The following is a 22,240-nucleotide window of genomic DNA, read 5'->3' as shown; positions in this document are numbered from 1 at the left end:
AGAAAAGACTTGACTCAAAATCAGAACTGCAATTCACCTCAAAGGTGTTCATTAGGATTGACGTCAGGGCTCTGTGCAGCTTACTTGAGTTCCTCCACACCAAACTCCTCCAAACTTGTCTAAAAGGAGTTGGCTTTGTGCACAGGGGCACACTCGAGCTGGAACAGACAAGGGTCTTTCCAAAATGCAAAAGTCAAAAATGTCTGCATCATACATTTTTGACTTTTGCATTTTGGGAAGACCCTTGTCTGTTCCAGCTCGAGTGTGCCCCTGTGCACAAAGCCAACTCCTTTTAGACAAGTTTGGAGGAGTTTGGTGTGGAGGAACTCAAGTTATCAGCATACCTCACTGGAAAGCCCTAAATTCAATAATCTGGAGGGGTGTGCACATATTTTAGCCATACAGTGTATATGGCTGTTTCTGAATTCTGAAACAATTTAATACACCTCAAGTGTGACCCTTGATACGTGCTGATTGATATCTAATGTTTAAAGTGGTTCTAAAGTAAATCCCTAAACATTTATCCGGCTCCTTTCACTGCTCCAGTGCTGTCCCAGCTGCAGCACCGCTCTGTTCACTTCCTGGCCTCACAAGAGAAACAGTCAAACTCCTGTGAGGAGGGAGCAGGGGTGTGGCTTACCAGTACTGTGTGTGTTTATGAATGCACACAGCCCAGCTTGGGAGCACGCATGCACAGATGCCTTCTTAGCACCTGGCTTGCTACACAGACACCCTCACTTGAGCCCAGTACCAATCCGGCAATGTGCACAAGAGCTGAAGCTCTCCCAGGTCTCTGCCCCCTCATTGGCTGAGACACAGCAGGAGGAGCCATTGGCTCCTGCTGTTAATCAGAGCCAATAAGAAGTGGAGGCAGGGCCGAACAGCACTCTGTGTGTCTCATGGATACACTGAGGTGGCTCAAAAGCGAGCACGCACAAGTGCCCCCAGAGAAAACAGCTTGCTCTGGCGGCACTCAGCAGAGGAGAGGGTCCTAAAGCGGTGGCGGGGGACCCGAGTATAGGATTGGGGCTGCTCTGTGCAAAACCACTGCACAAAGCAGGTAAGTATGACATGTTTATTATTTAACAAGAAATTCTGAACCTTCACAATCACTTTAATACTAAACTGTAACTCCATTTTTTTGAATAGTGTGGGGAAGAGTTATAACTTCTTGGAATGGTCAGAGCCACAGGTTTTGCCTTCCTGTTAGGTGACACTGGTTCACTGATCTTCTTTGAACGAGAGAGACAAAAAAAAAAAGAACCCCCCCCATAAAAAAACCTGAATTACACACAACATACCCAGCCCTGGGTTCCCTTTAAAGCTGAACTCCAGGAATTCATCCACTTTGTAATATCTGCTGATTTACTATGGGCTAAGTCCAACGAGGTGCATGACACCTTGTGCTTGTGGACCTCTCTCTTTTATTTACATCTGACAGTTTTACTGAGCACCGAGAGTACAGCTATCGCTACAGTTTTTGTAGCTGCTGACTTATCAGGGCTACTTTCAGGGTTATGATAGAAGAGATGCTGTCTTCTCACACAGCAGCTGCTCTGACTGTCCCTCCCTTCTGCTGTTCGTTCACAGAAGGCTTTGTTTTTGTGAATGGGTTCATATAAATACAAAGCTCTCTGATTGGGTATGAGAAAGGGGGGGGGGGGGACAGCCTCTGCTTTCAACACTGCAGCTACAGAAGCTGAGACGAGAAGGTTCAGCATCAGAGCACCAGAAGTATAGTGATGGCTATGTTCCCAGCAGTCAGTAAAAATGTAAACTGTAAATTAAAGAGATGAGTCCAGGATGAGGCATGCACCTCTTTGGATTTAAACCATAGTAATCCAGCACATTTTAAAAATTCCTAGAGTTTAACTTTAATTGGTTTATTATGCACAGGGGAAGGGAAGGGAAGGAGAGCTGAATCACATGACCCTTGTGATTAGCTGTCACAGTGGTCATGTGATCAGCAGTTGGTCCCACCAGCTCCTGTTCATTACTAGAGACCAGGAGCTGTATTTGACCACTCCATCACTGTGCTGGGAGTGTCCAGCAAGTGCACTGTCAGCATAGGAACATTTACCACACCGTGGATGTAAAATTACAAGGTCTGCTTATTATATTAGGGTCCTCCCCCATCATGTATAGCTGCTTAACGTAAACAAAAAGATCTGTAGGGAAAGAGAGTCATTAAATATACTTGTATACCTCTTTCACCCATGGTGCCTAAGCAAGGCAAATATCATCTTTCCACTGAGATTTCCAGTAATCCTGAATAGCTCACATTTTGTGAGAAGATTTTCCTGCACTGTGCTGGAGTGTCTTCTACAATTTTGGCTACTTGGCTTTCTCCGCTTGACACCAATGATGGTGCCCCATCATTAGTGTCAGTGTGTGAGGAATAGTGTCCCATCATTAGTGTCAGTGGGAGGAATAGTGCCCCATCATTGGTGTCAGTGGAAGGAATAGTGCCCCATCATTGGTGTCAGTGGGAGGAGTAGCGCCCCATCATTGGTGTCAGTGGGAGGAATAGCGCCCCATCATTGGTGTCAGTGGGAGGAATAGCGCCCCATCATTGGTGTCAGTGGGAGGAATAGCGCCCCATCATTGGTGTCAGTGGGAGGAATAGCGTCCCAACATTGGTGTCAGTGGGAGTAATAGTGCCCCATCAAAAAGTCATCTTATACGCCGGAAAATACGGTACTAACTTTTTTTGCCCTATAGTTTTTTTTTCTTTCCCAAATTCAGCTATTATTGATGGGGGAGGGGCCCTGATATACTAAACATACCCTGCACTTTTACGAAGTCAGCTTTAAAAAGAGCATACCATGTCTACTTTTCTTTTTCTTCTTTTTCTTCTTCTTTTGCTTTGATTTGGAGTGCTCCTTGTCTTTCTTTTCTTTCCGCTCCTTATCTTTATCTTTCTTCTTACCTGTGAAGGTGTTGGTAGCAATTATCAGAAATCAATCTCAACCTACAACCAATGGTCTCATATCTGTTTATGATACATAACAAACATCAGCTTTGTATGAAAACATGAAGGACAGAAAAGTAGGGATTACCGGATGACGATGACTTGTCTTCGGTCTTTCCTTTCTTTTCTGACTTTGTAACTCCTGCTGTAAAGAAAAAAAAAAGACAAACTGGGTTATGTCTGACATGTAAAATCCTATTTTACTGATGTAACTGCATTATCCATCTAATACACATTAAGTAGACCAGGCAATAAGATCACGCTGTAGATGAACAAGATCTTATGGTTGAGGTGTCGTGATTAAAGTTGGCTATACACATGGCAAAATGATAGAGCGATCAAACTTTCAAGTCCATTTTTTTTTGTTAAACTCACAAAGCAATCAAAAACATAAAATGCATGTTTCGGCTGACTGCACGGACATGTGATTGATGGCCTGTGTTGTGGACAGGACTAAGCAGCAGTGGATCACATGGCCTGTTGATGTCGCTTCAGCTTTTTCAGGCCCTGTCAATCAAGTATCTGATCCATCCTGCAGATGTTGTATGGCCCAGTTCTCACCAAAACACTGTCTGTATATCTGGGTTAGTTGGGCTGACAGAAGGGCAGTACCACATCCTCATATGAACTAGAAAGTTATTTTTTTAATATCAAATCAAAGTAGTTTCTTGTCTCTTTTTACAATCCTCATTGACGGAAATTTTGTTTGGCTTCTTTCCGTCCCTCCCTAGTTTCTTGCAGTAGCTTGGCCCTTGTGTGTGTGCCCCCATGCCTGCTGATAGGGGGAGCCTTCAGCAGTTCCCTGGCCAAATTTGGCCCTCTTTTTTGGATGCAGTGTTGGTGAGCCAATATTACCCTGTGTGTACATGTATATTCAGGGCTGTCTTTAATGTGGGGTAAAAGGGGAAGCTGCCCCGGGTGGAGTCATTGTTGTGGGGTCCAAAGCAGCTACCCCTCCAGCCCACGCTGTCCAGGGTTACCAGTGCCGGCGACAGATGAAGCAGTTAGCCACATTTACCTCCTCTAGTCCTGGCTGCAACCCTGTCAGGACGGAGTAATCTGTCCTCTTCCTCCCCCCGCAAGACTTCATTTCCACTGGAGAGCTGAAGCTGCTGTTGAAGCTGTTGCAGGTAGTTTGTGGCTGGCTGCTTCCTCGCAAGTGCCCCATGCCGCCCTTTGCCCACGATGACAGACTTGACTGGCACCTGCCCGCTGTTGAGGAGGAAGTGAGAGCTGGACCGGGCTCAACTGGGTCAACTCAGGTGAGACCACATAGAGAGTACACACCGAGCGGGCACCTTAACCCCCACACTACCAGGGGGAGCAGTGTTGCTGCATTACTTTCCGTTCTAATGTCACCCTACAATAAGAGGGGCCCCTGGACAGAAGAGAGCAGTCTTTCTATGGAGGGGTTCCTGGACTGGAGTTAGAAGTTTTTCCCTGAACTGGAGGTGGCAGTCTCCCTATGGAGGGGCCCCTGGGCTGGAGGTAGCAGTCTCTCTATGTAGGGCCTCCATAGAGAGACTGCTACCTCCAGTCCAGGGGCCCCTTCATAAAGAGATTGTCCCCTCCAGTCCAGGGGCACCTCCATAGGGAGACTGCTACCTCCAGTCCAGGGGCCCCTTCATAAAGAGATTGTCCCCTCCAGTCCAGGGGCCCCTCCATAGGGAGACTGCCACGTTCAGTCAAGGGGCCCCTCCAAAGAGAGACTGCCATGTTAACTGCTATCAACCAATCAGTAAGCAGTAATGATGTACAGTAACCTCTAGTAAACAATCAGTGAGTGGTAATGATGTGTAGTAATCTCTAGCAACTAATCAGTTAACAGTAGTGATCTTCTGTAGCTTCTAACAACTAGTTAGCAGTAATGATGTGCAGTAACTTTTAGCAACCAGTTAGTGGTAGGGATGTGCAGTAACATCTAGCAATCAGTGAGCAGAAAAGATGTACAGTAACCTCTAGTAACTAGTGAGCAGTAAAGATGTGCAGTAGCCTCTAGCAACCGATCAGTGAGTGGTAAGAATATGCAATAACCTCTAGTGAACAATCAGTGTGTAGTAATGATGTGCAGTAACCTCTACCAACCGGTCAGTAAGCGGTAATGATATGCTGTAACCTCTGGTAACCAGTTGCCTGATCTGCCACAGTAAACTAATTTTGAGTCTAGCTGCTATTTATTGTATGTCTCTGAGTAGGTGGAGAGAGATATTGCAGGAGGGGGGGGTCGAGTCAAGAAAATGTTTGCCCAGGGTCCAATCATTATCAAAGACAGCCCTGCATGTATTACATTATTATTTTGATTTATGTTTATTATGTACAGTTGTGTGCAAAATAATAGTGTGTTGAAAAAAGTGAATAAAGCTCAAAATCCTTCTAATAGCTTTTATTTCCATCCACACAAATGCATTGGGAACACGACACATTCTATTCCAAATCAAAACATGAAGAAAAATAGATCAAATTTGTGTTGTTCCTCTAAAAAAATGAAGAAAAGTGAATATTAGGCGGTTCAAAAAAATAGCAGTGTTTGTATTCTTCTTTACAAACTCAAACATTCACTATATAAACTGAGAAATGTTTGAAGATTTTGCTTTCCTTTGAGTGACTTCATGAATATTTGGTTGTAGTCGCACTGTTTCTGAGAACTGCTGTACATCTGTGTTGCATGGAGTCACCCAACTTCTGGCCCCTGTGATCAGGTATTCCAGCCCAGGATGATTGGACGACATTCCACAGTTCTTCTCTATTTCTTGGTTTTGCCTCAGAAACTGCATTTTTGATGTCAGCCCACAAGTTTTCTATTGGATTAAGATCCTGGGATTGGGCTGGCCACTCCATAACGTCAATCTTGTTGGTCTGGAACCAAGATGTTGCACGTTTACTGGTGTGTTTGGGGTCGTTGTCTTGTGAGAACATCCATTTCAAGGGCATTTCCTCTTCAGCATAAGGCAGCATGACTTCTTCAAGTATTCTGATGTATTCAAACTGATCCATGATCCCTAGTATGCGATAAATAGGCCCAACACCGTAGTATGAGAAACATCCCCATATCATGATGCTTGCACCACCATGCTTCACTGTCTTCACAGTGTACTGTGGCTTGAATTCAGTGTTTGGGGGTCGTCTGACAAACTGTCTCCGGCCACTAGACCCAAAAAGAACAATCTTACTTTCATCAGTCCACAAAATGTTGCACCATTTCTCTTTAGGCCAATGTGCTCTTTAGTAAATTGTACCCTCTTCAGCACGTCTTTTTCCCAACAGTGGGACTTTGCGGGGGCTTCTTGTAGATAGCTTGGCTTCACATAGGCGTCTTCTAATTGTAACAGTCCTCACAGGGAACGTCACACCTTCTTTCATCTTCCTGGAGCTGATTGTTGGCTGAGTCCACGCCATTTTGGCTATTCTTCTATCCATTCGAATGGTAGTTTTTCGCTTTCTTCCACGTCTTTCAGGTTTTGGTTGCCATTTTAAAGCATTTGCGATCATTTTAGCTGAGCAGCCTATCATTTTCTGCACTTCTTTATATGTTTTCCCCTCTCCAATCAACTTTTTAATCAAGGTACGCTGTTCTTCTGAACAATGTCTGGAACGACCCATTTTCCTCAGAATTTCAGAGAGAAATGCACTGTAACCAGCATGTACAACATTTGCTGCCTTCCTTCCTTAAATAAGGGCAATAATTGCCACCTGTTTTTCAAAGAATGAATGACCTCACTAATAGAACTCCACATTGCTATTATTTTGAACATGCCCCTTTCAATTAGAGATTCAATTACACAGAATCAGCAGCATGCATGTCATGACTGTTGGGTCTGTTGGATTTCTATTACTCTACTACACCTGCTAGTAAATTATTTGCCATGTAGAAATATAATTTCTACCAAAAACAGTGATTGATCCGGTTAGTGATGTCTGACTGCTATTATTTTGAACACAACTGTATATATGTTTATTCTATGGTTTCTTTTTATGTAGTTTGCAGGTTACCCTTTCTCCTGATGAAGCGGGGTTCACCCAAGAAACACGTCAAGAGTATCCTGTGAGCAATACTTTTTTGATGTTACATTCTCATTATTGTTGATTGAACAAATGTACATTATATTACATGTATATAAGGTACCATTGTGAAAGCAAGAATTCCTATGGGTACATGGAACCTGTCGTGACAAATTGTTTAATATGCTTGGTTTTATATTTTATATGAAATAAAAGTGTATTTTAATGTTCACATGTTGCAGCACCTGAAAAAAAATATTCTTCTTGATTAAAAAAAAAAGAAAAAAGTGCCTGTATGTTTTTTCCTATGTTTTTGTGGGTTTCCTCCAGGTGTTTTAGTTTGCACTTACAAACCATAAACCTACTGACAGATCCTGGCTCTGCTGTGGGTTTATGACCATAGTAAGGAGCTTCGATTGTTACCACCATTGAGACAGGACAATAATGAAAGTTCAATGTTCTCTACACAGAAAGTGACAGCACTGTATAAGCAAGTTCATTAAATACAACACAGCTTACCGGCTTCTGAATGTTTCTCCTTGTCATTCACTTTCTTAATAATTTTCTCCTGTATATTTTCGGAGAGTTTTTCCACTGTGGCAGGAATCTGCTTCTCAGTCCCTTCTGCACTTGTAGGAGCTGGAGGCTTTTTCTTCTTGCTGGCCTTGGCCGGCTTCAAGTGGTTTGGCAAAGCCATGCCTGAGTGCAATGGATGTGCAATGGGTGCAGGAGCTGAAGAAAGAAAACAAAATTTTATTGATTTTATATCATATCAGCTTTTTTTACACTCATTTCCTTAAGTCTTGGATAGAGTGAAGATGGCTTAGAATCCCTGTGTGTCTGCAGAGTAGATTTACCCCCTATATTTGTCCAAGTGACTATTTTCATCAATATTGGGAAATGATCGTTGAGACATAAATGGCAAAAACAGTGTAAATATTTGCTGGCACACCATGGATCTTAAAGTTGAGTCCATTTTTTTTTTTTTAATTAAAGTATGATCACATAAAAAAACAAGAGTGTTCAAAGTTTTGGAGCCACGCAGGACCGTGAGGCATGTGATCATATGGCTGATGAAGGGGTCCTGCATAACTCTGAAACACTGCATTCTCTTGTTATGTGATCATACAATTAAAAAAAAAAACGTTTGGACCTAAAAGTGTTACTAAACCCCAGACCCTGCATTCACTATATCCGGTCTCGCACAGTATTCACAACATGGAAATGCAATTATTTTAGTAAATATAAACTGCTAAATACCTTTTCTCATCAGCAGTACATAGCAGTCTTGAGGCTTCTATCACTGTCAAGCTGAGCACTGGTTAAAGCTTGTAAGAGGAGTTTTCATTGTGCTGATCACATGCACTCACCCAAGAAAAACAAAACACTATCTAGCAACACACACCAAACTGAGCATGTGCAGCTTGCTCCCAAGGCTCTGTTCTATCAGCAGATGGATTGGGGAGAATAGAAGGAGAGGAGAGGATCAGAGAAGACATCCTTTTTACACCATGCAGAGGATTAACCCCTAAGGTAACACAGTGAGTATAAAAAGGTAAGAAAAAACAACCCAGTGGGTGAAGAACTCATGGGTTAAGGGGGTCCGAATGAGAACAAACTGCAGCTTCTCATAGGCTGCAGTTTGTCCTCATTTGGACCCCCTTAACCCGTGAGTTCTTCACCCACTGGGTTGTTTTCTTTCTTACCCTTTAATTTATGATTTGGGTCCCGAGGACACCACATATATACTTTTATGTGAGCCAGCATTATTTATAATTGGGTCATTATTTCAATATTGCATTGTTGGACCCAGAGCTCTGGGAATCCTGGTGTACTCTATTTAATTTAACACAGTGAGTATAACAAGCATACTTTAATGCATATACAGATTGATTTTACTGTTGTGGGTTTAATAACACTTTAACTTGATCCCTGGTGTGCTGGCGAACATTTACACTGTGTCATACATGATCCAGTCCCCAGCTGGTGGTCGCTGCAGCACCCAGTACCCTACAGCCTTGCTAGGAACATGTGCGATGGGAATATGGATGGCATAAATGACAAAAAGACCCGTGAAGAATTTATCAAGAACTAAAAGAAAACGTTTTGGGTATACATACAGTTTAACCCACAAAATGTATAACAAATGGAGACCCTAGCCAAAGCTTTTATTCCAGTGTTTGGAACAGAATAGAAAAATTGGAACAGGGACATCTGTTCCGGCAATGAATGTGTCAGGGGTAGCCCCCTCACTTTGGACAAATGTCCACTTGCTTCCCTTTGTGTTTTCAGGGCAAGAAGTGAAGAGAAATCTCTCCAATGGGACACAGACAATAGAACTTCAGTGAATACAATAGGCCAGTCATTTATGCTGCTTACATGCACTTTTTTCCTCCACATGCATGCTTCTCAGGTTATTGTAGGTCATGAAGCAGTACATTGTCAAACACGGCATCCAAACATTTCCAAACTAACTATTATAATAAGTTTTTCATGGCTGCATTTGATCAAACTCTGTTTACCAGTCAGTACATTCTGTAACCACAGTACACACAAGCTTTTTGCAGCTTCTACTAGGCTACTAGCCATTTAAAGGACAACTAAAGGCTCCTGAGGACAGTCAAAACATGTACAAAATTCAGTTACTATGTGAAGTATTTACTGCCTTTAGCTTCTTGAATGATCCAAGTCCTCCTTCATTTAATTTATTTATTTTTTATGTATTTCAGGTACTTATATAGTGCCGTCAATTTACGCAGCGCTTTACATATATATTGTACATTCACATCAGTCCCTAACCCTCAAGGGGTGTGCAATCTAAGGTCCCTAACTTACATTCATACATACACATACTAGGGCCAATTTAGACAGGACCCAATTCACCTACCAGAATGTCTTTGGACTTTGGGAGGAAACTGGAATACCCGGAGGAAACCCACGCAGGCACAGGGAGAACATGGAAACTCCAGGCAGGAGGTGCCGTGGTTGGGATTCGAACCAACGACCCTAGTACTGCCAGGCGGAAGTGCTAACCATTTAGCCACTGTGCTGCCCGATTTGTTCTCACATACGCCCAGGCACCACTGATCTCAGTGGGGAAGGTGGGGGGGTGGTGTTTAGCAGTGCAGCATTGTCATAATATCACAGGAAGCTGCTTTAGGTGGACCGAGTCCTGGTTCACACTGATGCGGTGCGGCACATCGTATGTGATTCGCATAGGAACCGCACTGCATTCCTGTGCAAATCACATGAGATTTCTGTGAGGTGCAATTTGAGCCATATATTTTGTATGGCTCAAATCTCACCAAAACCGTGCAGGACCCTTTTTTTGTTTGCACCAGAATTGGATCGCATGGGTGTTCACACCCAATGCGATCTGATTCTGCCCATCGGACCGCGTTTTGCCAACCAATTTCGGGTGTTAACTTAAAATACACACCCGCAGTGGTTCGCATGAATGGGGTGCAATTATGATGTTGTGTGGAAATTGCACATAAATTGGTGCAAATTAGTGTGAACAAAGGCTTAAAGTGAAAATCTGTGCTAAACTTATCCAATATTAAATCTGCACCCACCCCCCTTCTAACTCCTATACTATCTAACCTGTATTCCTAGATTGTAAGCTCGAAAGAGCAGGGCACTCAATCCCCTCATGTTTTTCATTGTATTGTTATTGTTCTGTCATATGTTCTGTCCCCTCTGTAATGTACAGCGCTGAGCGAACTATTGGCGCTTTATAAATACTGTATAATAATAATAATAAGAAAGATGCCTATACTGACCTTTTCTGAGGGCGCTCTGGTACAGTCACGTAATCTCGCCAGTGGATGCTTAACGGAAGAGGAGGAAGCACTGAACCACGGCTGCAAAGCTTGGGCTATGGTGTCATTCATAGACTTACTATGGGGCGTCTGTTGTCCGCTGTCCCTCTTCTCCCCGGAAGCCAGCCACTGGGAGCCAATCAGGTGACCAGACTGGAGCACCCTGAGAATAGATAAGTATAGGGATCTCTCCTCTACAGGGTAGTTACAATAGGAAATAAGAACAGATTTAAGAATAGATGAATACGTATTTGTGCGACTTTGAAAGGGAAATGAGATAAAACTGTATGCACTGAAGTATTGCAGCTTTTAACAGGAAGCCATAGTTCTATTTTAACTCTAAGAAACTGCTGGAATATTGTCTAATAGCAAACACATAATTAGGTGAAAGAAATGTCTCTAAACAGAGAAAGGTAAAGCCCAACCTAACCCCCCCTTGCAGTGGGGTTCTTCCATAGCATCCTCATATCCACTGCAGAGCTATGGTCCCTGCATAAGTCTTGATGACATCAGAGGATATTGGACCACCAGGATGCAGGGCAGAAGAGGCTGCAGGGATGGTTCTAGCAGCCAAGACAAGCCTGCAGGAGTGGAGGATCAGGTAGGTAAAAGTGCTTTATCAGTTGACATCTGAGATTTTAGTACCGGCTGCAGCGAAGGAATAAGCACCCCTTTGCAAAGACACTGTCGCTTTGTAACCATGTCTCTCGAAAGACCATAGAGCGCCATGTAGTGAGGTAGGAGAAACAGCAGGTCACAAAGGATTCAGAGCCTGAAGTAACAAGCTAATATAGCAATTCCCATGTAGAAATAAACTTTAATTACAAAGTATGTGTAAAAACATTACAAAGAACATAGCCACTCCTTAACATTTAAAGTGGAATTTTTTTGCATAGAATGTGAAATGTTTGGAAACTGTTCCAGTGACAGTCCCCTAACTGCTCCCTGGGGAAACCCTTTATGTTACAAAAACTGCAGCTCGTGATCAAATAGGACTACACAGCATGAGGACCTGTATTACTATAAAAATTGCACCTAAATATTTTTATCACTATAATGATGAAGGGATGTTATATATCTACGTGTACATAAACTAACACAAAGACCGGACTGAAGCATTCTTTTCATAGAAACTCTTGAGTTTATGATGGTGTCTTTATTCTGCATACTTGCCACATTTTCATTTTTAGGCTAAGGCCTCATTCACAGTCGTACTTAAGCGTACACCCTTGTGAGGGCTGCATTTTGCTTGCGCAGGTGTTTCACGGATACCGCTTGAAGGAAGTCCACATTCATATCAAATGGGACACAGCAGCGGCGCAGACAGAGCTACTGCTCCCAATTTGACATCCATTTGGGTGAATGTCCCCAAACTCGAGCTGTTTTCGAGGGCACAAACCCGCACTTACAAGGATTTCAATTTGCGAAGAGTGGTTATGTTCGTGCAGCCGCTGCAATTCAATTCACATGAATGGGTCGGCCTGCATGTGGATGCATGGTGCCCCTGTACATCCTGTGCACACATGGGTACAGACTTATGTCCGTGTGAAAGTGGCCATCAGATAATGGTAAGCTCTAAAATTAAGTTTGCTTAAAGGACCACCAGAGCAAAAATACTGCATTTTAGCAACTGTATGCGTTCACTCCAGATTTACCATGTTTGACTTCTGTCTACGCCAGGGGTGGCCCTCAACCTCAAACTGAATGCAGGAGCCTTGGTGCACTTTCAGAAACTGCACCACACCTAAAAGATATAATAGAGTTCTATGGCAAAGCGCAGCAAAGTCGCAGGAAAGCCCAGGTGTACTCCGCTGCACCCATGGTGCAGGTAAGCTGAAGAGCATCAGTGTGAAAGCAGCCCTATAGGGGGCTCGTGAAAGTAAGGACTTGTTTACATTTGCAGTTGGGGGGCAGGTGGTTTTTCCCATACCCCCCAACCAGTGGTGCAGCGTATGGGGTGGCAATGGCGACCCTATGCTCCGGGTGGCCCCAAATGCCAATGCAAACAAGTCCTTACTTTCATGAGTGTGAAAGCAGCCTTATAGGGGGCTCATGAAAGTAAGGACTTGTTTACATTTGCAGTTGGAGGGCAGGTGGTTTTTCCCATACCCCCCAACCAGTGCTGTAGCGTAAGGGGTGGCAATGGTGACCCTATGCTCCAGGGGGTCCCAAATGCCAATGCAAACAAGTCCTTACTTTCATGAGTGTGAAAGCAACCTTATAGGGGGCTCATGAAAGTAAGAACTGATTTACATTTGCAGTTGGGGGGCAGGTGCTTTTTCCCATACTCCTCCAACCAGTGGTGTAGCATATGGGGGTGGCAATGGCGACCCTATGCTCCGGGGGCCCCCAAATGCCAATGCAAACAAGTCCTTACTTTCGTGAGTGTGAAAGCAGCCTTATAGGGGGCTCATGAAAGTAAGGATTTGTTTAAATTTGCAGTTGGAGGGCAGGTGGTTTTTCCCATACCCCCCCAACCTTTGGTGTAGCGTATGGGATGGCAATGGCGACCCCACCCTATGCTCCACGGGGGCCTGTGCAGCCTCCCTGTAACTTTACGTTTTACACTTGGAAAGGAGGGGCAGCAGGGGCGGCATAGACAGGAACCGATCCTCTCCATTTTTCTCCTGCAACTGCTGAAAGCCGGATTCTCATCCTCTCCCTTCCACTGGCATTCAGCAGCTGCAGGAGGAAAATGTTCATTATGCTATTCAAAATTTGACATTTTTAACCATTTCATTTCATTGTGCCATGCAACTGGTTACCAAATGACTGGCCCTCTCATTTCAAAAAGGTTGAGCACCCCTGGGTCTAGGCACGCTCTGGTTGTCCAGCAATCAGCCTTGAAAATTGCTGGCCATTTACCAGTGACACCATGGAACTCATGACGTTGCTCAGCACCCCTCCTGCTATCCACATCTTTGATAGCACCAGGGCACAAAGGAAGCAATTACCAGTCAGACTTTCCAATTGCGACAGTTTCCAATGCTGATTGCTGGACAACTGCAGTGTGGACAGATGTCAAATACGGTGCTGTGCATTTATCAAGGTACATGTGTTATACGGCTGTTTATTGCTCATAGTCATTCTGAAGTTCCTTCCACTTTAAAGAATACACATCTATGGAAATAGAGTGTAATCATGTGACCGCTTTGGAAAATATTTAGCAATGACTGCACGCTCATCGTTAGACTGCCAGCATCCGAGACGGGCCACATTCTCAGAGAAGCTCATCAAGTGCTGTCTGTCTTGGCACTGCGACTTCAGATAATTGTGCTCCAAAGCTGCTGGCGTGATGCTTCATAAAGAAATACTGCAGATTTGTCTAAGCTTTCCTCCTCTACCCTTCCTAATCCACACTACAGCAGTGACAGAGGGGCTCTTCTCAGGCTCACATCATTATCTGAAATAAAGTCACTGTACAACAGATAGGATTGCCTCTAGGAGCAGATTCATTACGACAATGGACAGGCGTCATTGTAAAGATGGTGCATTATATTGGTAAAAAAAAGCTTTAAAAAAAAAAACAAAAAAAAAACAACTGCTGGTGACTGGGGCTGACTGTGTCTTATGTGTCGATCATTGCTAGGAAACAGACACCACTCTTGCTATTAGAGAACTTAAAATCCCAGCATGCCCTGCATCGCCTGACACTGAAGGCCTTAAAGGCACGGAAACCTCAACATGTCTTTTGCCTAACAGTGACACATACTTATCTCCCCAATGTGCTGTTTATACACACACTCGGAGTTCATGCCGGTGTCTTTATTCTCCATACTTGTCGGCCAATAATAATAAGTTCTAAAATAGGATTACTATAGGGAAAAATATTGTATTCTGGTAACTGCATGTGATTAATACATGTAATGACAGTATTCATTCAATCATCTTATTTTCTGTCACATGCCTTTTTTTTTTTTCATTTTGCTATATTTTTCTCCACATTTTTATGCAGATCAAGCTGTCCAGTAAAAGTAACGGTTGCAGAGGTTGGGACACAGAACACTGCCGGAGTGCTTACAACAGTCAGTATAGGTTTATACCTTTTCTACAAAAGAAAAAAAAAATTGCTATAGGATTCCTAAAAGAGCATTAAATGGCATTGGGCTTTAACTGGATTTTTTCATTTACACCAGTGGCCAGGACTGGTGTTTGATGGGGTGAGGAGACAACTACCATGCCACAACCACGTGCATTGTAAGGTGGTAGCAGCACGTCCCATCACTTGAAGGGGGGTATAATTCCTGCTGCTTTATATGCCCCCCAACCACTAGTGTAAGACAGCCCTAAAGCCAGCCACAGACTTAGCGATTTTCTTTCCTGCAAACACAGTGCCATTGTGTTCTCCTGGTGAGGGCAACCTTCCCTGCAGGGAGAACACAGCAGAACAGCTATAATAGCAGCTATAAATAATTGCATGTAAAATCTGACAGGCTGATTTTACCTAAGTTAATTGATTGACCAACTTAGGTACATTCATCCTGCCCATACATGGTTCGAATCTTGCCCGATTCCTGCTGAACCAGCCAAGAATCGAACTGTCTATGGCCGCCTTAAGTCTATTTAAAACTACATGTCCATCTATGACTATCCTTTCATAGTTACATAGTTAGTCTGGCTGAAAAAAGACAAAAGTCCATCCAGTTCAATCATTAAAAAAAAAAAGTTATAATCCTACACCCAGAGTTGATCAAGAGGAAGACAAAAAAAACCCAGCAAAACATGATCCAATTTGCTCCTACAGGGAAAAAAATTCCTTCCTGATCCCCCGAGAGGCAATCGGATATTCCCTGGATCAACTTTACCTATAAATGTTATATCCAGTTATATTCTGTGTATCTAAGAAAGAATCCAGGCCTTTTTTAAAGCAATCCACTAAGCTGGCCAGAACAAACTCTTGAGGGAGTCTATTCCACATTTTCACAGCTCTCACTGTGAAGAAACCTTTCCATGTTTGGAGATTAAATTTATCTTCCTCCAGATGTAAAGAGTGCCCCCCTGTCCTCTGTGATGACCTCAGGGTGAATGACTCTACACCGAGTTCACTATATGAACCACTGATGTATTTATACATGGTGATCATATCCCCCCTTATGTATTTATACATGGAGATCATATCCCCCCTTATGTATTATACATGGTGATCATATCCCCCCTTATGTATTATACATGGAAATCATATCCCCCCTTATGTATTATACATGGAGATCATATCCCCCTTATGTATTATACATGGTGATCATATCCCCCCTTATGTATTATACATGGAGATCATATCCCCCCTTATGTATTATACATGGAGATCATATCCCCCCTTATGTATTATACATGGAGATCATATCCCCCCTTATGTATTATACATGGTGATCATATCCCCCTTATGTATTATACATGGAGATCATATCCCCCCTTATGTATTATACATGGGGATCATATCCCCCCTTATGTATTATACATGGAGATCATATCCCCCTTATGTATTATACATGGTGATCATATCCCCCCTTATGTATTATACATGGAGATCATATCCCCCCTTATGTATTATACATGGTGATCATATCTCCCTTATGTATTATACATGGAGATCATATCCCCCCTTATGTATTATACATGGGGATCATATCCCCCCTTATGTATTATACATGGAGATCATATCCCCCTTAATCTCCTCTTCTCAAGAGAGAATACATTCAGTTCCTCTAATCTTTCCTCATAGCTGAGCTCCTCCATGCCTCTTATCAGTTTAGTTGCCCTTCTCTGTACTTTCTCCAGTTCCCCAATGTTCCTTTTGTGAATTTGTGCCCAAAACTAAACTGCATATTCCAGATGAGGTCTTACTAATGATTTGTACCGGGGGGAATGATATCTCTCTCTGGAGTCTATACCTCTTTTAATACAAGAGACGATTTTGCTCGCTTTAGAACCCGCAGCTTGGCATTGCATGTCATTATTAAGCTTGTGATCTACCAGAACTCCCAGATCTTTCTCCATCATTGATTCCCCCAGTTGTACCCCCCCCTAGTATGTATGATGCATGCATATTCTTAGCCCCCAAGTGCAGAACCATACATTTATCAGCATTAAACATCATTTGCCACATTTCCCAATTAAACAGTGCACTGAGGTCGACTTGTAAATTGGAGACATCCTGTAAGGACGTTATTCCACTGCACAGCTTGGTGTCATCTGCAAAGACGGAAATGGAATTTTTAATCCAAGACCCTATGCCAAAGGGTAACAGCACTGCTATGCAATATCACTGCAGAACTAACAGTAGGGGAAAAAAAAAGTAGAAAATTAAGATCTACTTGTAAGATCAACAGGTAATAAAACTGTCTTTTAAATTTTATTTTCAATAGTCTCACTGTAAAGTGAATTTTTCACTTCCCCAAGCAAACACAGTGCTAATCTGCCCCATAAGGTGTTTAGACGATACTCCTCCTCTCCCCAAAACAGCCTAGCCTAATGCCTAGTACAAAAAATGAGAATAACGGACCAAGAGAAAAAAATTCAGTCAGAGTAATCGTCTGATAATCTGATCATTAGTACACAGCTTTCGAGAGCCAATCATGACAGCTCGTGAGAAAATATCCGAAGGGACCAGCACAAAAAATGTTCTAGTAAGATAACAGAACAAACAATTTTCATATAATTAGTATAGAATGTGTAGAAAAATAAAAAATTCTAGTGACAAAGACCACGCATGCTCGGAAACAAAAGAATGCATTTCAATACAATACAATCACTCCTGAAGTTGTATTGTCTTACAAGAATTTCTGTAACTTTAGTAACCTATTCATTTTTTGATAGGAGACTAGAATGCAAAAAAACCCAAAACAAAAAAAAAAACGGATGACCATCCGTCCAATATTCTCATCATGTGTACAAGCCTTCAGGCTAGACATTCAGGCTTAGATTTCTCTTGTTCTTTCCCAGCTAGTATTCAAGCAGCAGCAACATCCACAAATAGTGACTGCATCTGATTAGATGAACTCACTGTATAGCCGACAAATTTCCATCCAGCTCATTCAAATTTCAAATTAACTTTAGTTGCATCAGGTGGTGGCGACAGAGCAACCCATGGCTTGAATTTTTCTTGATTCAACAGGAAATGGATGAAATGTGAACCGTGTATGGCTAGCTTAAGAACAAAAACTGCAATAAACTTCACCTTTATGGACTTTTTGTCCAAAGGCAGTACCTATAGCTGTATTAACCGCATGCCGCCCAGCCACTGTACATATACGGTGGCAGGGCGGCACTCACAGGCAAAACCACGTCTTAAAACGTGTGTTTTGTAAACAAATAGGGGGCGCGCGAGGCGCGCTGCCGCCCTATTTGTCCTGTGGATCATCGCCGCAGATGTCAGTTGTCGGGTCACAGCCGCTCATTAGCGGCTATGTCCCGGCGATCGGCGGTAAACGGTGACAGAGAGCACAGCTGCAGTAGCTGTGCTGTCTGTCACCTCTCTGTTAGCTCGAGGATGAGCTGATCGAGACAGAATAGTTTCTCTTTCTCGATCAGCCTTGTCCCGCCCAGTACACACCCCCGCCCCCTAGTAAAACACTCCCCTCACTCAGATAACCCTTCCCTGCAAAATAAAGTTAACCCCTTCCTCCCCATTGCCATTAGTACAGTGTCAGTTTTTTTTTTTTTTGCACTGATCACTGTATTAGTGTTTTTGGGGATGTCAGTGACCCCAAGTCAGTACCCCCCAATGTCAGAATGTCCGCCGCAGTCCCTCAGTCCCGCCATAAGTCGCTGGCCGCTGCCATAAGTCCCTGATCGCCGCCATAATTTGCTGATCGCCGCCATTATTAGTATAAAAAAAACCCTAAAAATCCCAGTATCTTTCCCGCCATTTGTAAACGCTATAACTTTCACGTAAACCAATTAATTTACACGTATTGGGTTTTTTTTTAGCAAAGACATGTCGCAGAATGCATTTTGGCAGAAATTTATGACTAAATTTGATTTTTGCATTTTTTTTTTATTGGACATGTTTTATAGCAAAAAGTCCAAAATATTGTTTTTTTTCCCTCAAAATTGTCAGCCTTTTTTTTTTATAGCGCAAAAAATAAAAACTGCACAGGCGATCAAATACCACTGAAAGAAAGCTCAATTTGTGGGGAAAAAAAGGATGTAAATTTCATTTATGTACCATATTGCATGACCGCGCAATTGTCCGTTAAACTAGCGCAGCGCTGTATAGCAGAAAAATGGTGTAAATTGCAGTATTTATACCATAGTTTGTAGACGCTATAACTTCCACACAAAGCAATCAATATACACTTATTGGGATTTTTTTTACCAAAAACATGGAGCAGAATACATTTTGGCCTAAATTTATAACCAAATTTGAGTTTACTATATATTTTTTATAGCTGAAAATAAAAAATATTGTTTTTCTTCAAAATGTTTGGCGTTTTTTTGTTTATAGCGTGAAAAATAAAAAGCGCACAGGTGATCAAATACCACCAAAAGAAAGCTCTATTTGTGTGAAAAAAAGGACGTAAATTTCGTTTGGGTGCAGTATTGCATGACCGCGCAATTATCAGGTGAATTAGTGCAGCGCCAAGTAGCAAAAAGAGGCCTGGTCATTAAGGGGGGTAAATCCTCTGGAGCTCAAGTGGTTAAATGCAAAAACAAATAAGTATTAAATACTGCAGTTTACTAATCCTTGGTAATGTGATGGTGGCATATGATTTTTTTATTTGTAGTTTTTTCCTCCATTTTTACCTCTTGGCCCAGAAAGAGTGGCAGTAAGGGCTCATATACCCTTGCAGTTGGGGGGTAAAAACATGTTGTACCAATAAACAACCAGTAAACAACACAGGTCTCTCTGATGTCAACATGGACATGCTGCTTTGTATCTCTCTACACAGCATGTCTCCCAAGTAAAACACAGCGCACAGTAAACCAGCACACAGAAGAGTTAACCCTTTTATCGCCCAGTGTCATTAGTACAGTGTCAGTGCTTTTTATTAGCACTGATCATTGTATTACTGTCCCTGGGGATGTCAGTGGCAGTCAGTCCGTCCGTCCCCCCAGTGTCAGAATGCCCGCAGCAGTCCCACTATAAGTCGCTGATCGCCGCCATTACTAGTATAAAAACAATTTAAATGCCAGTATATTTACTGCCATTAGTAGACGCTATAACTTTTCACATAAACCAATTAATTTACACGTATTGGGATTTTTTTGTAGCAAAGACATGTCGCAGAATACATTGTGGCCTAAATTTATGAAGAAATTTGATTTTTTAAATTTTTTTTATTGGATAGGTTTTATATCAAAAAGTCAAAAATATAGTTTCTCTTTTCAAAAATTGACGGTCTTTCTTTGTTTACAGCACAAAAAATAAAAACCGCAGAGGTGATCAAATACCACCGTAAGAAAGCTCTATTTGTGGGGAAAAAAATGACATGCATTTCATTTACGTACAGCGATGCATGACCATGGAATTGTCAGTTAAATTAATGCAGCACCGTATTACAAAAAAATGGCCTGGTCAGGAAGGGGGAAGGGTGTAAATCTTCCAGAGGGTAAGTGGTTTTAAACACATAGTTACTCTCCCAGCAAACCCCGTTGCATTTGGTGAACAGCATCACCCGCTAAGAGCTTGCCCCTTCAAGTGAATTCAGCTACACTGTAACCACCCTGTAGGCTTTTAGGCGTTAAAACATAATGCCTCCTAGCTGTCTGTCAAGTGCCCTCTGAAGAACAATACACCAAGGATTGCTCCTCAAAAGGCTAACGCTGGTGTAAACAAGCCCTTAGATGGAAACAAACGCAAAAAAATTAACACTAACTATTCATAAACATGTCCCTCTCTTCTCCTACCTATCTTGTGTATGCTGTGTAAAACAGATCTGTGTACTTACCTATTATTAATCTGGTCTGGTCTCATGAGCCTGCAGCTCTGGCTTGCCTGTGTCAGAGAGCAGCAGCTCCAGGGAAGAAGAGGTTATTGCTCCCTACATTTTTTAATTTTTATTTATTTTATAGGAATATAGTTGTATTATCTGCCCAAAGTTTAGTCTTAATGGATGTTTTTTGCAAATACTGTGAGTATCCTGATATATAGTATAATAATTCACCCCAGGAAATTTAATTATTACCTGTAGTGTTCCTGTACTGAACAGTGGGGTTACCCTTTTGCTCTGGGACATAACAGGAGTTAGCTCAACAGAATTAACCATATTTTGACAGGTAAATACATTCACAAATATTCTTCATCTGTATATAGAGAAGTCTTCTTGGAGTTCTACGTTAATTCAGAAATTCAATTCCGGTCTGTGTTACCAGACGCTGTGGTCAGCATCACACCCTGAACCCACGCATATAGAAAAACGTGTAAAATTTACGGTATTTGACTTTGTGATCATCACAGTCCTTACTGATCCACAACTTGTGCATGGCTAACCCACCCTGCAGAAACTCTTCTTACAACCCCCCTCTCTTCCAGGTTCCTTCTCTTCCCTTCTATATACTTTATTTCCCTTCTTCTTTCTAGTATCCGATATAGAAGAAAAATATATTTGAAAAATATTCTTCCCAAATATAGAGCCATATAATTGAAATGCTACAATTTTGCCTATATTCAATATATTTCAAAATATATTTCAATAAATATATATATATACATACACACACATACACACACACATATACACATATACACTGCATGTTGAATGCGTTATTACAAAATATATGAAAGATTTTTTAAAAATACATTTCAAATATACTGTATGTCTTTAAAAATACAAATTTACATTTTTGGAATGCATTTAAAAATACATGTAAAAATATATGTTAAAATGACTTTTATATGTTAAAAAAAATTTGAAGAATATATTTAAAAAATATATATAATTTAAATATATTCTTCAGATTTTTTTTAACATACAAAAAAAGTCATTTTAACATATTTTTTTAATATAATTGTAAATGCATTCCAAAAATGTAGATTTGTATTTTTAAAGACATAAAGTATATTTGAATTGTATTTTTAAAAATATCATTCATATACTTTGTAAAAAAAAAATGCATTTCAGCATGATATATCTATCTATAGATCTATCTACATATACCTATATATATATCTATATATAGATATATAGATATATATCTATATCTATATATATGTCTATATATCTATATCTATATATCTATATCTATCTATATATCTATATCTATCTATATATCTATATCTATCTATATATCTATCTATATATCTATCTATCTATATAGAGAGATATATAGATATATATATATATATATACATACTGAATATGGCCAAAATTGTAGCATTTCAAATATATAGCAATATATTTGGGAAGAATATTTTTAAAATATATTTTTCTTCTATGTGGGATATCTCAACCCTATACTTGCGCCCCCTAAGTACCTTCAACCGAGACCCCACGTTGTCTCATTTTGGGCA

At 41.5% G+C, this 22,240-nt stretch overlaps 1 protein-coding gene across 2 annotated transcripts in view; it reads right to left on the bottom strand.

The window, feature by feature from the left end:
• Nucleotides 1-22,240, bottom strand: part of PHF20L1 (PHD finger protein 20 like 1) — a 195,672-nt gene that overhangs the window by 22,865 nt on the left and 150,567 nt on the right. Inside the window, exons 12-14 of one of the 2 annotated variants that reach the window (XM_089685942.1) lie at nt 7,490-7,702; nt 3,060-3,116; nt 2,825-2,929 (exon numbers count right to left, since the gene is read on the bottom strand). In XM_089685942.1, coding sequence (XP_089542068.1) covers nt 2,825-2,929; nt 3,060-3,116; nt 7,490-7,702 — 375 coding nt within the window. The remainder of the gene's footprint in view (nt 1-2,824; nt 2,930-3,059; nt 3,117-7,489; nt 7,703-22,240) is intronic. The other variant, XM_089685943.1, reaches the window with a different exon arrangement.

The sequence above is a fragment of the Staurois parvus genome, unplaced genomic scaffold, assembly GCF_062004578.1.
Source record: "Staurois parvus isolate SC_StPar_1 unplaced genomic scaffold, SC_StPar_1.0 ptg000389l, whole genome shotgun sequence".
Classification (NCBI taxonomy): Eukaryota; Metazoa; Chordata; class Amphibia; order Anura; family Ranidae; genus Staurois; species Staurois parvus.
The sequence above is the reverse complement of the archived record's forward strand: the minus strand, read 5'-3'. Positions and strand labels throughout refer to the sequence as shown.